This window comes from Carettochelys insculpta, chromosome 17 (assembly GCF_033958435.1).
Source record: "Carettochelys insculpta isolate YL-2023 chromosome 17, ASM3395843v1, whole genome shotgun sequence".
NCBI classification, from domain to species: domain Eukaryota; kingdom Metazoa; phylum Chordata; order Testudines; family Carettochelyidae; genus Carettochelys; species Carettochelys insculpta.
In genome coordinates, this window is record NC_134153.1 from 1,288,851 (window position 1) to 1,307,895 (window position 19,045).

Here is a 19,045-nt window from a genome sequence, read left to right on the forward strand (position 1 = left end):
TTAGGGCAGCAGCATTTATTGCAAATCGGTACAGAGAGGCCACTACGAGAAGTCCGCACAACAGAAGAGCCCAGCTCCGAGAGAAACAGGAAGAAGCCAGGGACTTTGCTTTCTGTGCCAGCCACAGCCACCCCCTATGGGGCCAAGGCCTCCCACGTGCTTTAATCACAACTGCTGCCCTGCTTTTCCGTAGGGGCAGCAGCCTGGTACTCAGGCCCCCAAAAACACCACCCCACTGTGTCCAATGAAACAAAGGAAAAATGGGGAAGACCCTGTGAGAGTCTGTCTTGTGACAGGTTGTGAGCAGGTGCAGCTTGGAAGGGAGGTTGAGATCTATGTTTCACGCGTTCCCTCTGCAGGCTGAGACTCCCCTTCCTGGCGAAGCATCTCCATGTACTTCTGCATCTTTTCAGTCATCCATGCAGGAGGCATAAAAGGTTTTAGTTCCTCCAGCTTCAAATCAACAGAGCTCCTGGGGAGCAAGTGGGAGACAGGAGTGAGCATAAGGGGGAGGGACAGACCCTGGTCACGGGTTCAGGAGAGCTCAGCACCCCCAAGGGAGGGGAGCTTTTCCACAGCTGGGCCCCCAGGAGAGTGCAGCACGTAGCTGCTCGAGCACAACACTAGGAAGGACCCATACTGCTCCCTGTCGACGTGATGACTCCCCAGCCCCTCCCCAAGTTTTCTTGGTTATAAGGAAAGAGCACAGGGTTCCTAGCATAGCTGAGGTCTTGGGTCTTTGCCTCACCTGTAATCGTCACTGGCTGCCAGATCTCGAATATCCTCCTCTATGAGGAGATAGGCCTGTAGCAATAGGGAAACAGAGGGTTGGGAGTCATTCTGGTGGAACACACACCGGCTTAGACTTCCCACTTGGCTGCTCAGAACAGCGATCTGCTGGTCTAAAGTAGTGGCACCAGCTCTGCAAATAGCACCCATCCCCCAACACCTCAAAGATGCATGCAGAGCTGCTCACAGTTCCACATTGCTAACTCTTACAGTCACATCAAAGCTCATGACACCCAACTGCCAAGTGATGAGATGCAGAGAACAGCCTGCCAGATGGTGCACAGATGAGCCCTCAGCACACCTGGGAGCCCTGCTGCACTGGTTCTGCGTATCAGCACAGTGATTCTGAGCCAGTTTACAATTCTCCCTCCCCACCGAGATCCCAGGCAGCAACAGGATCCAGGCTCTGCCACACTCACCATCTTACCCCCCGTGGCCCTCATGTGCTGCTGCTCTGCCAGCCAGTGCTTGTCCTGAGGATCAGCTGCATACTGCAACAGAGCAGCAAGGTCAGAACACCACAAGCAACATACCAGCATCTGCAGCCACCATCACAGGGCAGCTTTGGGGAGTGGACACAGAACCCAGGCCCAGTCCCTGCTGGAAGCCCTAGGCTAACGCAACAAGAGATCTTCCCATGAATGAGGACTCTGCCTCCTTCTGCTTACTCCTCAAAGCAGGAGGGCCTGGCAAGTTCAGCACCTCACAGGAAGTGGGATAATTAACATCCCCTGTGTGCTGGAGTCAAAGTGTGAGGTGGGCAGAACACACAAGCTGGAGCATATACTCCCCTGCCCCACAAGCAAATTCAGTGCAAACCCCACACAGGGAGCAGTGTGCTGAGGCTTCTGACCTTGAAGAGGTGGGGGTGTTTGATGTAGAGTCGCCCTCTTGTTCCTCCCATTCCAAGAGCTCTGAAACAGGAACATGGTTTGGGGGTAAGGCCTGTACAGTAGGAGCCCTTCAGGTGGCCTATACAGAGGCTTCTCTCCATGCTCAGAGCCCATGTCCTTCCCACCCTGCTCCACCAGGCAGAGATATTTAAATAGTGAGGGGAGCACCAGGGGCTGCAACCCTAGAGGCTGTGGCACTTCCCTTCTTCCCCTCTCCCAGCCGCCCTCCTTACTTGTTTGCTCGAGATCCCAGCACAAAGGTTGTGGACTCAGTCAGTCGGGATGGGTCCCACTACAGCGCAATGGGAAATGGACAGAGATTAGAAACCTATCCAGCACCTGCTCTGGGAGCCTCTGATTTCTCATTCAGATTTACTGGGAGCATGCTGACTAGCTGCAGCACTGGGGCTCCATGGCAGGTAAATATACATCTCAGTCAGGGCTCCTGGTAATTTTTTCCATGCCTGGGCAGAACACATTTTGTTATGTGCACTGAGGCATGTGCACCACCAACAGAAACACGCTGCCAGCTGTGGGGGCATTGCTAATGAGCTGGGTGGCACCTGAGTCTCTCCTGGACAGTGGCACAAGCGCTCAGCCTACAGGCACTCTGGTCTTCCCAGCAGCGTACGCGGCACTGGGACAGCTGTGTGCTCCGAGCAGCCGGGCTGGGCTGCACCACGCCGCACTGGGGAGTGCTCCCAGGCTGTAGCTGTGGGGACAAGTAGGTGAGGGCCTCTCCCCAGCCCAGTGCTCCTCCCCCGTTGTTGCAGGGAGGTGGCAGAGCTGGGTAAAACCTGGCCCAGAATCAGCCTCTGGTCCAATAGGTGGCAAAGGGGGGAGTGAGGCTACAGGGAGTACTACTGAGTCAGGCCCCGAGACAGGATCTTTCGCTGTACACGGTACCTTGGGTCCCTCCCGCCGCACTGGCTCACAGGACTTGAGCTTCCACCTGGCAGAGAAAACACGGAGTCATACCCAAGCCCCCGCGGGCTCACGCTGGGGAAGAAGCACTAGGAAGGGGCCTGCAAGGAGCACCCCCGGGGGGTGGGGGACCAGCGCATCTACACGGTGTCACAGCCTTAGGTTTTATGAATCCAGCTGGCCTGCAGCCTAACCCGCTTCAGATCTCCTGACCTGGAGGTACATCCCCACCCCCTCCAGCAAGGCCAAGCACCCCTGCCCGTTTCTCTCCCGCCCCTGCAGAGCTCCGCAGGACTCTCAGCCCTCTGATCCCCACCTGCAGCTCTACCCTGCCAGTACTCAGCCACACAGGGCACATCAGCCAACCCCGGCCTCAGTCAGGCTCTTGTAACTGAAGGAAAGCTGCGGAGCTCTCGCCCCCGGACCTGCTTGTCTTGGCCTGGAGGAACCCCCCTCCTCTTCCGCCTCCACTCAGACCTGCAGTTTCCCTCCAGAGGCCATTCCGCAAGTGCCACCCTGGGCCAGGAGTGTTCCTCTACATCCACAGGGCAGCAAACCTGCCGCAGCTGCTGGTGTGACACACGGCCCCTGTGCACCGCTGCCTTGACTCGGCCCAAAACCTACACAGCCTCTGCCTTCTCTGCTCTTCCCTTCCCCCCAGCTTCCGAGTCCCTACTTCCCTTTGCACCGGCAGGGAGCAGAGCCACGAGCTCCCCTCCACCAGCTTGTGGTTTGCTTTTGGAGCATGCAGCTAAACCCCTTCGCGGCCTGGCACCAAGGACCATGTGGCACTCACTCCCCTTGCTGAGCCTCCTGTTGGCCCACATGCACCATCTCACCATAGCCAAGCACCATCGCCCCTGCAGCTTGCGTTTGGAATGGTGTCCTGCAGGCTGGGACTCAGAGAGGCAGAATCACCCTGCGCTGAGAGCCTCCCCCCTACTTGGGTGAGACGAGGAGGGGGAGCTGGGCTGCCCTACACCCTTCCTCAGCCAGCCCTGTGTCTCCATTCTTAGCTCCACACTTACCCGGCCACACCTGAGGCTCCACGATCATTGTGCAGGCTTTGCCCAGGAGGTCGTCCCTTCCTCTGCAAGGGAGAGATTCCTCATTTACCCCCTCTGCAATCGCCTGAGAAGCCCATGTGGGGAACCGTTAAGAGCAGCTGTAAGGAATGCTGGGACTGGGCAGAAGGAACCGATACTGCTGACGAGGGTTGGGGTGTAAGGGGCCACAGGAGCCAGTATTCCTGAGTAGGGTGAGGGCCACAGGCTGCCCTGGGTCTGCCCCCTTCATAGTGCTCTCACAGTAATGGGGAGGGAGCAGGCGGTGAGGCCTGCACAAGGGTCAGGCTTCCTCCCGAGGCAGTGCTGTGTGGGGGGCAGAGTCCTTGCACCGTCCTTACTTTTTTGGGAACAGGGCTTCCTCGCCGACTCAACTCCTCTTCTGTCTGCCGGGCACGCTGGCGGAGACATTAGCGACAGGGTGAAGAGTCTTCTCTTTCCCCCCCATCTCCATCATGGGACTGTCCAGCCACCTCTCGAGCCACCCAGGCAACCACCTCCTTTTCTGAAGGCAGAGCCCAGGCCTGCACCCCTCACTGCTCTAGCCAAGTCCTCTCTCCCTGCCACAACCCCAGTGTTTGCACTCCCCAGTTCCATTTCCGTAACAGAGGACTGAGGGAGCGGCAAGGAACCCACTTACACAGAGTCTCTTCCGCAGTCAGGTGCCTTACAAAGGACAGACTGGCTAGGAAGTGCCCGCTCCAGCCCTCTACTGGTTCTGGTTCTGTTACTACTGCCAGACAATCTAACACTGCCACAGGCCTCTCCTAGCTCCTGCCAAGTCACTGCTCGAGACAAAGCAATCAGAGGCCCAATCCCAGTCCCCTAACCGGGGTCCCCGATGTGCAGCCCTCTGCGATAGACAGCAGTGCTACCTTTGGCACAGCCTGCTCCTGGCTCAGCCTGGGTATCACCTTCTTGCCATCGGAGAATAGCAGCTTGGCCTGTGGGAGGAGAGAGAAAGATTTATCAGCCACTCGGAGGATGCTGGATTTCAGGGCCCAGAAGGAGGCCGGATGTGGGACAGGGACCCAAACCCAGATGTGATGCGCGCACACAGCCTATTTGGGTCAAATTCTTGAACTACCACAAACAGAACCACAAAGGCCAGAAGGGAGGCCGGTGAGCCAGGGCTGCCCACATTCCCGACCAGATTCACTGGACGCCATTGCCGTGCGTGACGTTCTGTGAGGAAAGAGGGCAGCCCTACCGTTGCCTAGTCCGGTGTGTGTCATGTTCCTCTCTCTCTCCTTCTCCCCCCTGCCCCCCAGCAAAAAAACAAAAACAACAAGCTACAGAACTTCCGGAATGAATCTCTGTTTAAAATGGAGCAGAACTTCCAGAGAAAACAGAGCAATAGGGCTTAAAATTGTCCATGACGGAGAACCCATCCTAACTCCCACTCAGTAATTTGCACCCTATTTCCAGTCTGAATGTGTCTCGTTTCAGCTTCCAGCCACTGGACTGTGTTAAACCTTCCTCTGCTTGAGTGAAGATCCCTCATCAAAGAGCTGTTCCCCAGGCGGGCACCTACGCACTGGGGTCAGGTCAGTCCTTAGCCTTCTCTTCCAGTGAAGCAAATGGAGCTCTGTGAAGGCCGGTCTTCCAGCCCCTGCACCATGCCCACAGTACATCTTTGATTCCACCTCCTCAGTTTATCAACACTCTTCCTGACTTGTGGACATCAGAACTGGCCACAGCAGCGGCTGACCCAGTGCCGCAGACAGAGCTAACATACGCTCTGTGCTCAGCTTGCCCCTTCTCACGCATTCAAGGGCTGCATTTGTCCTTTTGGTCACGGCATCACCTTGTGAGCTCATGTTCAATGCTTAGCCACAGAGCACCTCAAGGCCTTGCCATGATCCCTGCTTCCCAGGCTCGAGTCTCCCTCTCAGGATGCGGGGCACACATTCTTTATTCCAAGATGAACACCTTTACATTGAGCCAATGACATGCATACTGTTTGCTTGCAGCCAGTTCAACAAGTGATCCAGATCGCTCTCTCCTTTTCCTTATTTACTGCTCCCTCCGTCACAGGCGAACTATCAGTGGTGATCCTAGATTCCCTTTCAGGTCACTGACAAAAATCATTAAACAGCGTGGGGCCATGACCTAATCCCTTTGGCCCACCCGGAAAGGCTTGCTGAGGAGTGTCTGTTGACATCAGAGAGCTGCCAGTCTGTTTGAAACCCGTTTGACAGGTACCACGTTCATTTTGTATCTTTCTAGTTTCTCAATCAAAATGCATGATGCTGCAAATTCCTTACAGCCGCCTTGGTACAGTGCACTCGTTATCCAAATTTTTACTAACCAGAATTCTCAGTTAACTGCAAAATTTCATGGCAGTATACAAGTTTTTTTAAACTAACCAGAAAAAACAAGTAAATTCTCCAAAGACTTTTCTGGTTGGAGTGTTTCGTGTATAAAGGGTAGCTCATGGGGTAATATATGGCACGGTTAACTAGCAGCAAAAGAGAATGTCACGTACAGATCAAAACGAAGCCAGAGTAGTGAGATCAAAGGAATTTTTGTACATCTGGGATTGGTCACTGATGTGGTGTGTGTGAAAGCAGAAGAAAGTTACATGTACAGTTGTGTTAACCAGCCAACAGTTTTGGTTTCACATGTTACAAAAGCATCAAATTGCCATCTACATGTAATGTGTGAAAATTTCTGACCAATTTTTTTTACCTTTCTGTTAACGAGAAAATTTGATTAACCAGAATCCCCCAATGTTTCTGGGTTTGAAAAAAAAAGAGCATACTGTACCTAAAATGTGCATCAACACTTATCTTTAATCAACCGTACTTGTAACCTCACACACACAAAAAACACCCACACACAGGGTCCCAGGACCCAGTTTCCACAAGCCCATGCTGAATGGCATGATTTAAAGGAGGGTACAATAATTACTCATCAACTGAGCTGTTGTTTCAGTCCATCGCTGCCTCCCTCAGACAACGATGATGTGGCTTCTGCTGCTCTGCACAGCACAACCATTCAGAGGCACTCCCCACTCTCTAGGGTGCAAACGCGGGCTGAGGAAAGGCAACGTGGCTCACACACTGGGCGTTTCCACTCTTAATGAAATTGTGAAATCCAATTAACATCCATTGCTTTACTTCAGATGAAGAGAAGAGACGCCTATCCAAGCATGCAGGTGCCCCAACTGATAATTAGTGTTACAACCAAACCCTACTAGCATTAGAATAATTTTGCAGATAGGAACTCAGCCACTCAGCCACCTACACAAACCAGCTCCTCCCCACCACTTCCTCATTCTGAGAGGCAGAACCTTGGCTCCTCCTAATCCTTACCAAACCGAGGGCTGAGCAGCATGCCTGCCAGGTCACCACACCTGGCTATATCAGCTCAGGGAAATCGAGTGCCAGACTCCTGAGGGCTGCCTGGAACGGGTCCTACCAGCCCTCCCCTGCATTCTAGACGTAAAAGGAGTCCAGTCTGAGTTTCACATTCAGCACCTTAGACTTCTTGTAGTGCAAGGCAGCACTACCAGGAGAAGGAGTCTCTGAAGAGAAGAGCCTGAAGAGCGATGGGGGAAGGTGGACCTGGGGGCACTGCGAGCAGCTGGGGGGAGAGGGGCCAGTGCAGTGAGGAGGGTGGACATGGGAGCAGATGGGGGTAGTGGGTTGGGGAGGGTCCTGTGGTGATGGTAGCTGGGGGGTGAAAGGTGGGGAGGGGGGTCCCGGGGATATGAGGGCATTGCCCAGAGTGAGCTATGGTGACTTGTGGTGACAGGGAGGTATGAAGTAGTGGGATCCTTAACCACATTCTCCACACCCCACTGCCTTGTGGGTTATCCTGGGAAGGAGCAAGGCTAAGGGAGTAAACCCTAACAGAAAATCCGGAGTGGAGTCCGAAGGCGGTTCGGTGTCAACTTCTGGCATGGACCTGGCAACTCCTGCAGCTGAGCTGGTACTAGACGTGGAGGTTATCCTCTCCTTTGGACTATATCAGTAAAGCCGAGAGGGGGACACTGGTGTCTGGGCAGCCCAGAGTCTCCATAATAAGTGCCCAGGCTCGCGCCCGGAGAGGTACTCCAGCATTGCTGAACAGCGTTGCATCAACACGGGAGGTAACAGATACCGGTTATAAAGCTCTTGCTCGATTGGTGTAGGGAACGAGCGCCAGGGGTTGCCTTCGACGGTGGGAGAGATCCTCGCATCTCACTGGACAGTCACCGCCCACCTCAAGCTGGGCAGTCCCCAGCCAATAGGGTACTGTCCCGCCACAGTTCACCTGCCTCGCTCGGTGTGTGAGGCTTAAGGTTCCTGAACCTGACAAGTGACTGAAATTTGGGCACCAGGCAAACCAATAAGAAAATCAACAAGAAATGAGAAACATCAACAATTTAAGCTTGCTTGCTGGAATGTACGGACCATGCTGACCGGCTTGACTGAAGATCTTCAGGCCATCAGTGACACCCGAAAGACCGCTGTCATCAATGAGGAACTGAAGAGGCTCCGAGTTGATATTGCTGCACTGCAAGAGATGCGACTCGCAGATTCGGGATCTCTAAAGGAAAAGGACTACTCCTTTTTCTGGCAGGGTAAAGCCCAGGAAGAACCCAGAGAGCATGGTGTTGGCTTTGCTGTCAGAAACACCCTTCTACAAATGGTTGATTTAGTCATGGGTGGATCAGAAAGACTTCTTCGGATCACGCTTCAAACCTGCACCGGTGCCGTCCACCTGATCAGCGCTTATGCTCCAACCCTGTACGCCACACCAGAAGTAAAAGACAAGCTCTATGACGTGCTTAGTGCTGCTGTAGCGCAAATACCTGCTCGTGAACAACTGTACATCTTGCGTGACTTCAATGCAAGAATTGGAGCTGATTGGGCCTCATGGCCTTCCTGCTTAGGACACTTCGGTGTGGGAAAAATGAATGACAATGGACAGCGTCTCCTTGAACTGTGCACGTACCACAATCTGTGCATCACAAACACATTCTTCCAAACGAAGCCACAGCACAGAGTGTCATGGAGACACCCACGCTCGAAGCACTGGCATCAACTAGACGTGGTCATCACTAGGCGTAACCACCTCAAAAACGTCCTTCTGACACGCAGCTATCATACAGATCATGCGATACAGATCACTCGCTAGTTTGCTCCAAGCTCAAGCTGAGACCCAAGAAGCTGCACCGCTCTAAACCTGCTGGAAGGCCCCGCATTGACGCCAGAAAGACGGCAAACTCGGAGAAAGCTGAAAAGTTCAGAGACCCTCCAGGAAAATCTGCGCAGCGGCCCTGGGGGCGCCGATGTGACATCCAAATGGCAACATCTGAGGGATACAGTTTACAACACGGCCTTGGTGTTTGGAAGAAGAGCTAGAAACACGAACAACTGGTTTGAAGATAACTCCGATGTGATGATTCCAGTTATTGAAAAGAAGCGCGCTGCACTCCTGGAGTACAAACGCTCACCGAGTCAGAGTACCCAGCAAGCACTCAGAGCGGCCAGAAGAACAGTACAGCAGACAGCCAGGCGCTGTGCCAAAAACCACTGGCTCCAGCTATGCAGCAGCATCCAGACCTGTGCCGACTTTGGTAATCTCAGGGGAATGTACGAGGGTATGAAGAAGTCATTAGGACCCACCCAGAACAAGATGGCACCTCTGAAATCCAAATCTGGTGAAGTCATCGCTGACAAAGCCAAACAAATGGAGCGCTGGGTCGAGCACTACTCCGAGCTGTACTTACACGAGAACATTGTGGTTGACGCAGCCCTCGATGCCGTCGAGCTCCTACCAGTAATGGACGAACTGGATCAGGAACCGACTGTGGATGAACTGAAGAGAGCCATCGACAGCATTGCAGCAGGAAAGGCCCCTGGTCAGGATGGTATACCACCAGAGGTAATCAAGTGTGCCGCGGACACACTCCTGGAACCCCTGGATGAGCTACTGTGCCTGTGCTGGAAAGAGGGTGAGGTTCCACAGGATATGCATGACACTAACATTGTAACGTTGTATAAGAACAAAGGAGACAGAAGCGACTGCAACAATTACCGTGGAATCTCCCTCCTAAGCGTCACTGGTAAACTGTTCGCTCGCGTCATCCTTGGCAGACTCCAGAAGATTGCTGAGAGAGTGTACCCCAAATCGCAGTGCGGATTCTGCGCAGAGAGGGCTACCGTTGACATGGTCTTCTCTCTAAGGCAGCTGCAGGAGAAGTGCAGGGAGCAGAGGAAGCCACTCTACATAGCCTTCGTCGACCTGACCAAGGCCTTTGACTTGGTCAGCAGGGATGGTCTGTTCAAACTGCTCCACAAGATAGGCTGTCCTCCACAGTTACTCAAGATGATCCAGTCGGTCCACGAAGACATGAGAGGAACCATCCAATATGACAGCGCATTACTGGATGCTTTCAGAATCAGGAGCGGCGTCAAACAAGGATGCGTGCTTGCTCCGACGTTGTTCGGGATCTTCTTCGCACTCCTCCTGAAGCATGCCTTTGGATCTTCAACAGAGGGCATCTTGCTGCACACAAGCTCTGATGGGAAACTGTTTAATCTTGCAAGGCTGAAAGCTAAGTCTAAGGTGCGGGAAGTCCTCATCAGAGACATGCTGTTCACAGACAATGCTGCTGTAGTGTCTCACACAGAAGACCAGCTTCAAAAACTGCTGGATCAGTTCTCCAAAGCGTGCAAGGACTTTGCGCTTACCGTCAGCCTAAAGAAGACAAACCTACTCGGTCAGGATGTTGCTGAATCCCCATCAATCATCATTGACAACTATATGTTAGAGGTCATCCACAAGTTCGTTTACCTCGGGTCCACCATCACTGACACCCTGTCGTTGGACACTGAGCTAAATAGGAGGATCAGAAAAGCGGCCACAACTCTGTCCAGACTCAGCAAGAGAGTGTGGAATAACAACAAGCTGTACAGTCACACCAAAGTGCAAGTCTATAGAGCCTGCATCCTCAGCACCCTCCTTTATGGCAGCGAGACTTGGACCCTGTATGCCTGCCAGGAAAAGAGGCTGAACGTCTTCTACTTGCGCTGTCTCAGGCGCATCCATGGAAGGACAGAGTGACCAACACCGCCGTCCTCGAGCAAGCTGGAATCCCAACCATGCACACCCTCCTCAAGCAGCGTCGGCTCCACTGGCTTGGCCACGTCCACAGGATGAATGATGGAAGGATTCCAAAAGACATCCTGTATGGCGAGCTAGCCTCTGGCAAAAGACCTCCCGGACGCCTCCAGTTGTGCTACAAAGATGTCTGCAAGAGAGACCTCAGAGAGGTAGATGTCGAGCTGGACAACTGGGAAGAACTAGCAGACAACCGGAGCAGATGGAGGCAGGCGTTACACAAGGGCCTTCAGAAGGGCAAGATGAGGATCAGACAACTAGCAGAGGAGAAGCGAGCACAGAGAAAGCACACTAAGGACCTGCCAGACACCCACCACATCTGCAAGAGATGCAGCAAGGACTGTCACTCTCTTGTGGGTCTGCATAGTCACAGCAGACGCTGTAAATGAAGTCCTCAATTGAAATTTTAAAGGGTGCGATCCATAGTCTATGCAGACTGAAGAATGCCCTCTACTACTACTACCACCACCACCACCACCTTAGACTTCTTGTAGTGGGAGGGATAGCTCAGTGGTTTGAGCATTGGCTTGCTTAAACCCAAGGTTGTGAGCTCAGCCCTTGAGGGGGCCATTTAGGGATCTGCAGCAAATAGATTTAAAAAAGGAAAGGTGCTTGGTCCTGCTAAGAGAACAGGAGACAGGACTTTATGGCCTCCTGAGGTCCCATCCAGCTCTATGAGATGTGTAGCTCCATAGATCAAACCAATGGGCAGCCAATGCTGATCCCAGAGCGTGGGATGATGTGCCCCACTCAGTAAGCAAGAAGCTGCAATCCACAGAAGCACCAGTCTTCAGCTGGCTGTAAGAGGCATCCATGCAGAGTTCATTGCAATAGCCTGACCTTCAGGTGTCGCAGACAGCATCAAGGTTGAGATATAAAAGGAAAGGTCTCAACCTCCTGGTTGGGCACAGATGGTATAAGGCTAGCTGGGTTATGACTGTGACTGCATCATCTTGCTGGTGGGGGGGGCTCAAGAGAACCCCTGAAATTCCTTGTTGGATGGCTCTGCATGAACCTGACCTGGACAGAGTGCAGGTTAGGGGAAGAGAAGCAGCTCAGTCCTGGCTCCTCAGCCGCGCTATGCTTCAACATGAACACAGTGTGCATGAGCTGAATATGTGGTTCCTCCCACCGACGGCTCATCCCCACAACCAACTCCTCCTAGGTCAGGGATATTCACAGCTCAGGAGCCAAATTAGCCATCAACATTATCAAGGGCCACAGGGGTGTGATTTCACTGTTTCCTTCACTATACAATTCTCACAGCAAATGACTGACCAAGTATTAGTTCCACATGGTTAACAGTGAAGACAGCCTGATTAGTTAATAATGAAACCACACACATTTTAACATCACCTGCTGCAAAGAGCTCCAGGACAGAGTGAGGAAACAATGGCAGTCTCAGTATCATTGACCTAGATATAAGAGCATGCTCACAAGGATACCGTGTGTTGCGAGGCCCTGGGCATCCAGCCTGCAATGCGCTGTGTCCTCAGTAGACTGTGGAAGCAGATATTTCCAGGCCCAGTTCTTTCTTGCAAGGCTACTCCAAGAGGGTGGTGACTCCAGCAGTGCGTGGCAATAGCATGTGCTTACCTGTTCTAGGCAGCTCCGACACGTTTCCTGGATAAGCTGCTCTGGGTCCACCTCCTCCCCGACGTTCTCTCTCACGTTAACTGCTGCCTTCCGGAAAAACTAGAAAGGGGCCCACAAGCAGGCTAGAATAAGGCTGGGGCTGCTCTAACCTCTTCCCACAAGGGGCTGCCTCCTTGGGACAAGACTTTATCTGCCCAGGCAAAATCAGGGGCTGGAGATTCCAGGAGCCATCTCTGCTCATGCTACAAACCAATGCTGTATGGTCATCAGGGTCAGCACTGAGAACGTGGGATGCAATCCCATTTCAAGTTCCGGAGCCCTTGGGAGCAGACTCCAGCCTCTCGGGCCACTTGCTCTTCTCCAGTAGAACTCATTTTAAAGCTCTTAACTGTATGCATTTCAACCCCTCCAAAAGGGCCTGGGAGCCCTTTGAGTATGACCCTTTCAGGATCAGGAAGGGCAGCCCACACCTGCCCCTCTTATCTAGTTCAAAGGTTTGCATTATGCAGGTGAACAGGGCTGTGGTTACACAGGGTCAGTGCCTAACATCTGCAAGGCGGGAGGCAGGAGAAGGCTGACATCCATCCAAGACATTCCCCTCTTCTAGTGAGCTTTTACCTTCATGTATTTATTGAAGACAACCTGGATCTCTTCATTGATACTAGGCTGCAAAACAGCTCGCAGTAAATCCATGGAGACAGCAGGATCTGTAAAACTGAACAAGAGAGAAAATTATTCCACCCATCCCTAGTGCCATAGCAAGCGCAGATGGTTCAGACCATCCAATGGCCCCAGAATAGCGCTCTACAACACTCTCCCAAATGTTCTCATCCATGTGGGTGGCCACTGGAATTTACAGAACTCCACAAAGGACACAACCAACAAAACAGGCCACAAGTTTATTTTCATCTTACAGCAGAATCATTTGCTAATTCCAATCCTAGGTCTCTCACAAGAGAATACTGCACCCCTCTGAAATTGTCACTGCTGGAAGTGTCAGCTGGAGGGAAGTGTGTTTTGAGCCCTTATGGCTAATGCCTGGGCAACCCTAAACCTCAGATCTCCTAAACAGGAACAAAAATCAAATCAGTATCTTATTTGCCTGTATAATGAATGGGGAACAAGCAGGAGGAATTTGAAAGTCTAGTAAATGAACACAACTATGACAGTTGGCGTCACAGAGACTTGGGATAATACGCATGACTAGAATATTGGTACAGAAGGGTACAGCTTGCTCAGGAAGGACAGGCAGGCGCAAAAAGGGAGGAGGTGTTGCCCTATCTATTAAAGCGTCCACACTTGGGCTGTGGTTGAGATGGACACATGAGACAGATTTGCTGAGAGTCTCTGGGTAAGGATAAAAGAGATAAAACACCCAAGGGATGGTGTCAGGGTAAGGGTCTATTACAGACCACCTAATGAGGAAGGAAAAAGTCGATGAGGCTTTTTAAAAACAACTAACAAAATCATCCAAAGCACAGGACTTGGTGGTGATGGGGGACTTCAACTATCCAGACTTCTCTTGGGAAAACAGCACAGCAGGAAACAGATTATCCAACAACTTCTTGGAATGCATGCTAGACATTTCTTTTATTCCACAAGGTTGAGAAAGCTACTGGGGAGATGCCGTTCTAGATCCAGGGAGGAACTGGCTGTGAATTTGAAAGTGGAAGGCAGCCTGGGTGAAAGTGATTACGAAATGCCAGAATTAATGATTCTAGGAAATGGTAGAAGAGCAAAATAACGACACTGGATTTCAAGAAGGCAGGCTTTAGTCAACTTAGGGAGCTGGTAGGTAAGGTCCCAGGGGAAGCAAGACTAAGAGAGAAAACAACTGAAGATGGCTGGCAGTTTTCAAAGAGGTGTTATTAAAGGGAAGAACACACTATTTCACTGCATAGAAGAGATAGGAAGTATGGCAAGAGATGACACTGGCTTAACCAGGAAATCTTGAGTATCTAAAAATCAAATAGAATTCCTACAAAAAGTTGAAACTAGGTCAAAGCACGAAGGCTGAATATAAACAAATAACACAAGTATGTAGGGGAAAAAAAGGAGCAGACATGTAGCACTTTAAAGACTAACAAAATGATTTATTCGGTGATGAGCTTTTGTGGGACAGACCCACTTCTTCAGATCAATTTCATTTCCAATACAGACTGACACTGATAAATACAGAGGTCCAAAAAGAAAAAAAATATTGCAATAAAAACTGACAAATCAAATGGGATTGAAGGAAAGGGGTGAGGGGTGGGAGGGATGTTAATTTTCCTGTCTGAGATAATTACGAGCATCAAAAGAAGGGAAGCAGTCCTTGTGATGTGTGAGGTAATTGACGTCTCTGTTCATACCACGTGTTAATGTGTCGAATTTGAATATGAACTCTAACTCACAAATCCCTCGCTGTAATCTGTTGTTAAATTCTTTTTGTTCCAGGACACAAATTCTCAGGTCTTCAACAGAATGGCCCACTCCACTGAAGTGTTCACTGACCAGCTTATGTGTACTGAGTTTCTTGATGTCTGCTCTGTATCTGTTTATTCTTTGGTGAAGATTTTGCCCAATCTGTCCAATGTACATAGTGGCAGGGCATTGTTGGCTCATAATAGCATATATAATGTTGCTGGAGGTGCATGAGAATGGGCCTTTGATCTCGTAACTAACATGGTTAGGTCCAGTGATGGCATCCCCAGAATAAATATGTGGACAAAGTTGGCAGCGGCATTTGTTGCAAGGAAAAGTTCGAGGATTAGTATCACTGTGGTGTAGTCTGTGATTGCTGGTGAGAATCTCTCTCAGGTTAGGAGGCAGTCTATTACAAATATGTAGGGTCAAAATTAGAAAGACCAGGGCTCAAAATGAACTCAAATTAGCTAGAGACAAAGGGTAACAAGGAAATGTTCTATAAATACATTAGAAACAAGAGGAAGACCAAGGACAGAGTAGGCACATTACTCAGTGAAGAGTGGAAAACAAAGCTATTTCTACATGAGAAGCCTCTGCCGACAGATGTGACTGTTGAAAGGGATTTCCCAACAAAACTTCTGTTGACAAATTGCGTCTACACATAAAAGCAGATTAAAAAAGCAATCCACTCTGTTGACAGAGAGCAGCAAAACCGCCTGGCCCTCTCTCAACACAACAGCTGCCTGGAAGCTCTGCAAACAGAGCTGCCCACTGAATCAGAAGCCCTCTCTGTTGACAAAAAGGCCCCAGAGCATCTACATGGTTGTTTTGTCAACAGAATACTGTTGAGAGAGGCATTATACCTAAACAGGGAGCAGTATAACACTGTCAGTGGATGTGCCGGGTTTTATCAAACAGTTGACAAAGTGCATTTTGCGTGTAGACACTCAGAGGTTTTTCCCAACAAAAACCCAGTTTTGCCAGGAAAAGCCTCTTGTGAAGGCACAGCCTAACAAGCAAGGAGTGAAAATGGTAGAGCTGCTTAATGATTTTTTTGGTTTGATTTTCACCAAGAAGGCTGGTGGTCATTGGATGCCTAGCATAGTGAATGCTGGAGAAAAGGAGATAGATTCAGAAGTGAAAAATAAGAAAAGAACAATTGAAAAATTACTTAAATTAGGCATCTTCAAGTCACGAAATGCACCCTAGAATAGTCGAGGAGCTACCTGAGCCATTAGCCATTGTCTATGAAAAATCATAGAAAACAAGAGAGATTCTAGAACACTGGAAAAGAGCAAATACGTGCCCATCTATAAAGAGGGAAATAAGGACAACCTAGGCAACTACAGACCAGCCAGCTTAACCAGTCTGGGCCAGGCAAGACAATACAATAATGAAGGAATTCATCTGCAAACATCTGGAAGATGATAATGTTACAGTCAACAGTCAACGTGGATTTGCCAAGAACAAACCATGTCAACCCAACCTCCTAGCTTTCTACAATAGAACAACAAACCTTGTGAATATGGCAGAATTGGCAGATGTGGTATATCTGGACTTCAGTAAAGCATATGATACAATTTTGCATGACCTTCTTCTTATAAATTAGCAGATATATCCAGCACTGCTCAGGTCCTTAACTCAATTTTTTTTTCTTTCCATAAAAGGAAAATGTATATGCTTTAGTTAAAAGATTGTACTTTTCAAAAACTGTTTGTATATAATTAATTTGTATTTTGTATTTCCTAAAAAGGGACTGTTAATATTTTTCCCATTACATTTTTAATCATCTTTTTAAAATGGGAGTTCCACAACGTGTATTTTTTCTTCCTCGCTAAAAACTCTTACCGTTTGATATTTTAACAAAAAGTTACAATAAATTTGTTTTCCAGTAATATTTTCTATTAGTTTTCAAACCTTCAGTATTGATCTAGCTGAGCCAAAGAAGAGCACCACTCCAAACATATGCCTTTTCTCTCTCTTCTGAAAGGCTGATTGCTTCTCAATCCTAGTCCAGGTCCACCCTATTTTTCTGGATCATCCTGGTTCAGTCTCTTTAAACATTTGCTCAGTTATGTCAATTTCAAGGACTGTACTTGCTTTGATGACTGTCTCTTTTCTATTTGGCTGCATGAGAAGCAGTCCCAGTTCCTTTTCCTGGCACAAACCAGCCCTTATGTGGCTTTACGTTATAAGAAGAGCAAGCTATATACCAAATTTGGTGCTCTTAGTTCTTACCATTTAGGAGGGATTCTTGCTCAAACAGAAAAACGCTCTAAAATACACAGTAGATTAAGGAAATACAACCCAAGTGGGGCTATCTTCAGGTGCCTGCATAACTGGTTAGAGAAATGGTCTAAGGTAAAAACAGGTTCAGCCTCCCTTGACTGCCACTCTCAGGACCTGACTGATCCTGGACAAGGGATTTTGCCAGGACAAGGATGGCCCATTGTGCCCCAGCCCCCACCCTCAGCTCCTGCTCCTGGGCTCCCCTCCCACCTGTCGCCATGGCTTCTCCCTCCCCGTAGGCTCCCCATCTGCAGCTCTTGCCCCCGGCTACCCCTCCCCAGCCTCCCTGGGCCACAGCTTCCCAGGGCCACAGCTTCATACGAAGCTGTGGCCGTGGCTACCCAGGGCTACAACTTCCTGCCCAGACCTGGGAATGAGTTGCTGTGTCGCTGCTCCCTGGCCACGGGCTTTGTGCGCAGCTCCAGTGGCTTCCACAGGCCATAATATCCTGTCTGGCCTCTGGGATGAGCTGCCAGCTTACCAGCCCCGGCCACTGCTTCCTGCTGCTGCTCCCCCCTGCCCCCCTCAATGCTGCCTGACAAGCTATGGCTGCCCTGGGCTCCTGCCACTGGTATGGCTGGCCTCTTCTCCTTCCAGCCCCAAGACTCTCTGATCAAGAAAGATCCGTGGGCCTGCCAAACAACGGATGTTGCCCAATGAGAGAATGCCGGATTTGGGAGTTTTAAGTTGTAGGATGAAATTCAAGGTATTCCACTTAGAAGCAATTCTTCCACTCTACGATGATTACTCCAGTTCAGGCCTACTGGGTCCAGTTCTGGGCACCACACTTCGTAAGAGAATGGTACAAACTGGAAAAGGCCCAGAGAAGAGCCACAACAATGATTAAAGGTCTAGCACAGCATTTCCCAAATGGTGCTCCGCAGAACATCTGGGTTCTGCAAAGTGAAAATAACGGTTCTGCAAGAAAATTCCCTTTCCATAACATTTTATGATTATTTTAAAATAACTAATATTTAAACATTCATGAATTTTACTAAAAACAATTTTCATTTGTGTTTGCCACGGTAAATGTCCCTGTGTAATGCCAGCTTAGCCAGAGAGTGGGGACAATTATGTCACTATGCAGTCAGTGGTGTGATTGCTTGTTATACACCGCTGTAAATTCCCATTCTGACTCTATTACATCAGATGTGATTTTTGGTTTTAAATATGTGCAAATAAACTAAACGTTGATCTTGTGACCTTGCTTAATGTTTGTTTATTGTCATCTTACTTATTTGTGGTCTATTTTTTCAGCTCCAAATATAAGATTGTTATTAGGGGGTTCCACAAAATCCTTTTGAGTTTAAAAGGTTTCCACAGCCAAATAAAATTGGGAAACATAGGTCTGGAAAACATGACCTATAATAACAGAAAGCAGTCAAATAGCACTTTAAAGACTAGCAAAATAGTTTATTAGGTGAGCTTTTTCCCACGAAAGCTCACCTAATAAACTATTTTGCTAGTCTTTAAAGTGCTACTTGACTGCTTTTTGTTTTGATAGTGTATAGACTAGCACGGCTTCCTCTCTGTTACTATATGGCCTATAATGGAAGATTGAAAGAATTAGGTTTGTTTAGTCTGGAAGAGAGAAGACCGATCGGGTACATGCTTACAAGTACCTCACAGGGGCTATGTCTACACTAGCCAAAAACTTCGAAACGGCCATGCAAATGGCCATTTTGAAGTTTACTTATGAAGTGCTGAAATACATATCCAGCGCCTCATTAGCATGCGGGAGGCCGCGGCACTTCGAAATTGACGCGGCTCATCCAGACAAGGCTCCTTTTCGAAAGGACCCTGGCTACTTCGAAGTCCCCTTATTCCCATCTGCTCATAGGAATAAGGGGTCTTGGAAGTAGCTGGGGGCCTTTCGAAAAGGAGCCCCGTCTGGACGAGTCGTGTCAATTTCGAAGTGCCGCAGCCACCTGCATGCTAACGAGGCGCTGAATATGTATTTCAGCGCTT

General features: G+C 49.8%; 1 protein-coding gene across 6 annotated transcripts in view; it reads right to left on the minus strand.

The window, feature by feature from the left end:
- DNTTIP1 (deoxynucleotidyltransferase terminal interacting protein 1) overlaps nt 1-19,045 on the minus strand; it is a 20,207-nt gene continuing 1,162 nt past the window's right edge. Inside the window, exons 3-13 of one of the 6 annotated variants that reach the window (XM_075011454.1) lie at nt 13,001-13,097; nt 12,383-12,481; nt 4,546-4,614; nt 4,012-4,056; nt 3,635-3,696; nt 2,589-2,634; nt 1,916-1,974; nt 1,643-1,703; nt 1,209-1,280; nt 749-804; nt 1-472 (exon numbers count right to left, since the gene is read on the minus strand). In XM_075011454.1, the coding sequence (XP_074867555.1) occupies nt 334-472; nt 749-804; nt 1,209-1,280; nt 1,643-1,703; nt 1,916-1,974; nt 2,589-2,634; nt 3,635-3,696; nt 4,012-4,056; nt 4,546-4,614; nt 12,383-12,481; nt 13,001-13,097 (805 nt within the window). In that variant the 3' untranslated portion in view covers nt 1-333. Of the gene's footprint in view, nt 473-748; nt 805-1,208; nt 1,281-1,642; nt 1,704-1,915; nt 1,975-2,588; nt 2,635-3,634; nt 3,697-4,011; nt 4,069-4,545; nt 4,615-12,382; nt 12,482-13,000; nt 13,098-19,045 lie in introns of all 6 variants that reach the window. The other 5 variants (XM_075011453.1, XM_075011457.1, XM_075011456.1 and 2 more) reach the window with 5 other exon arrangements.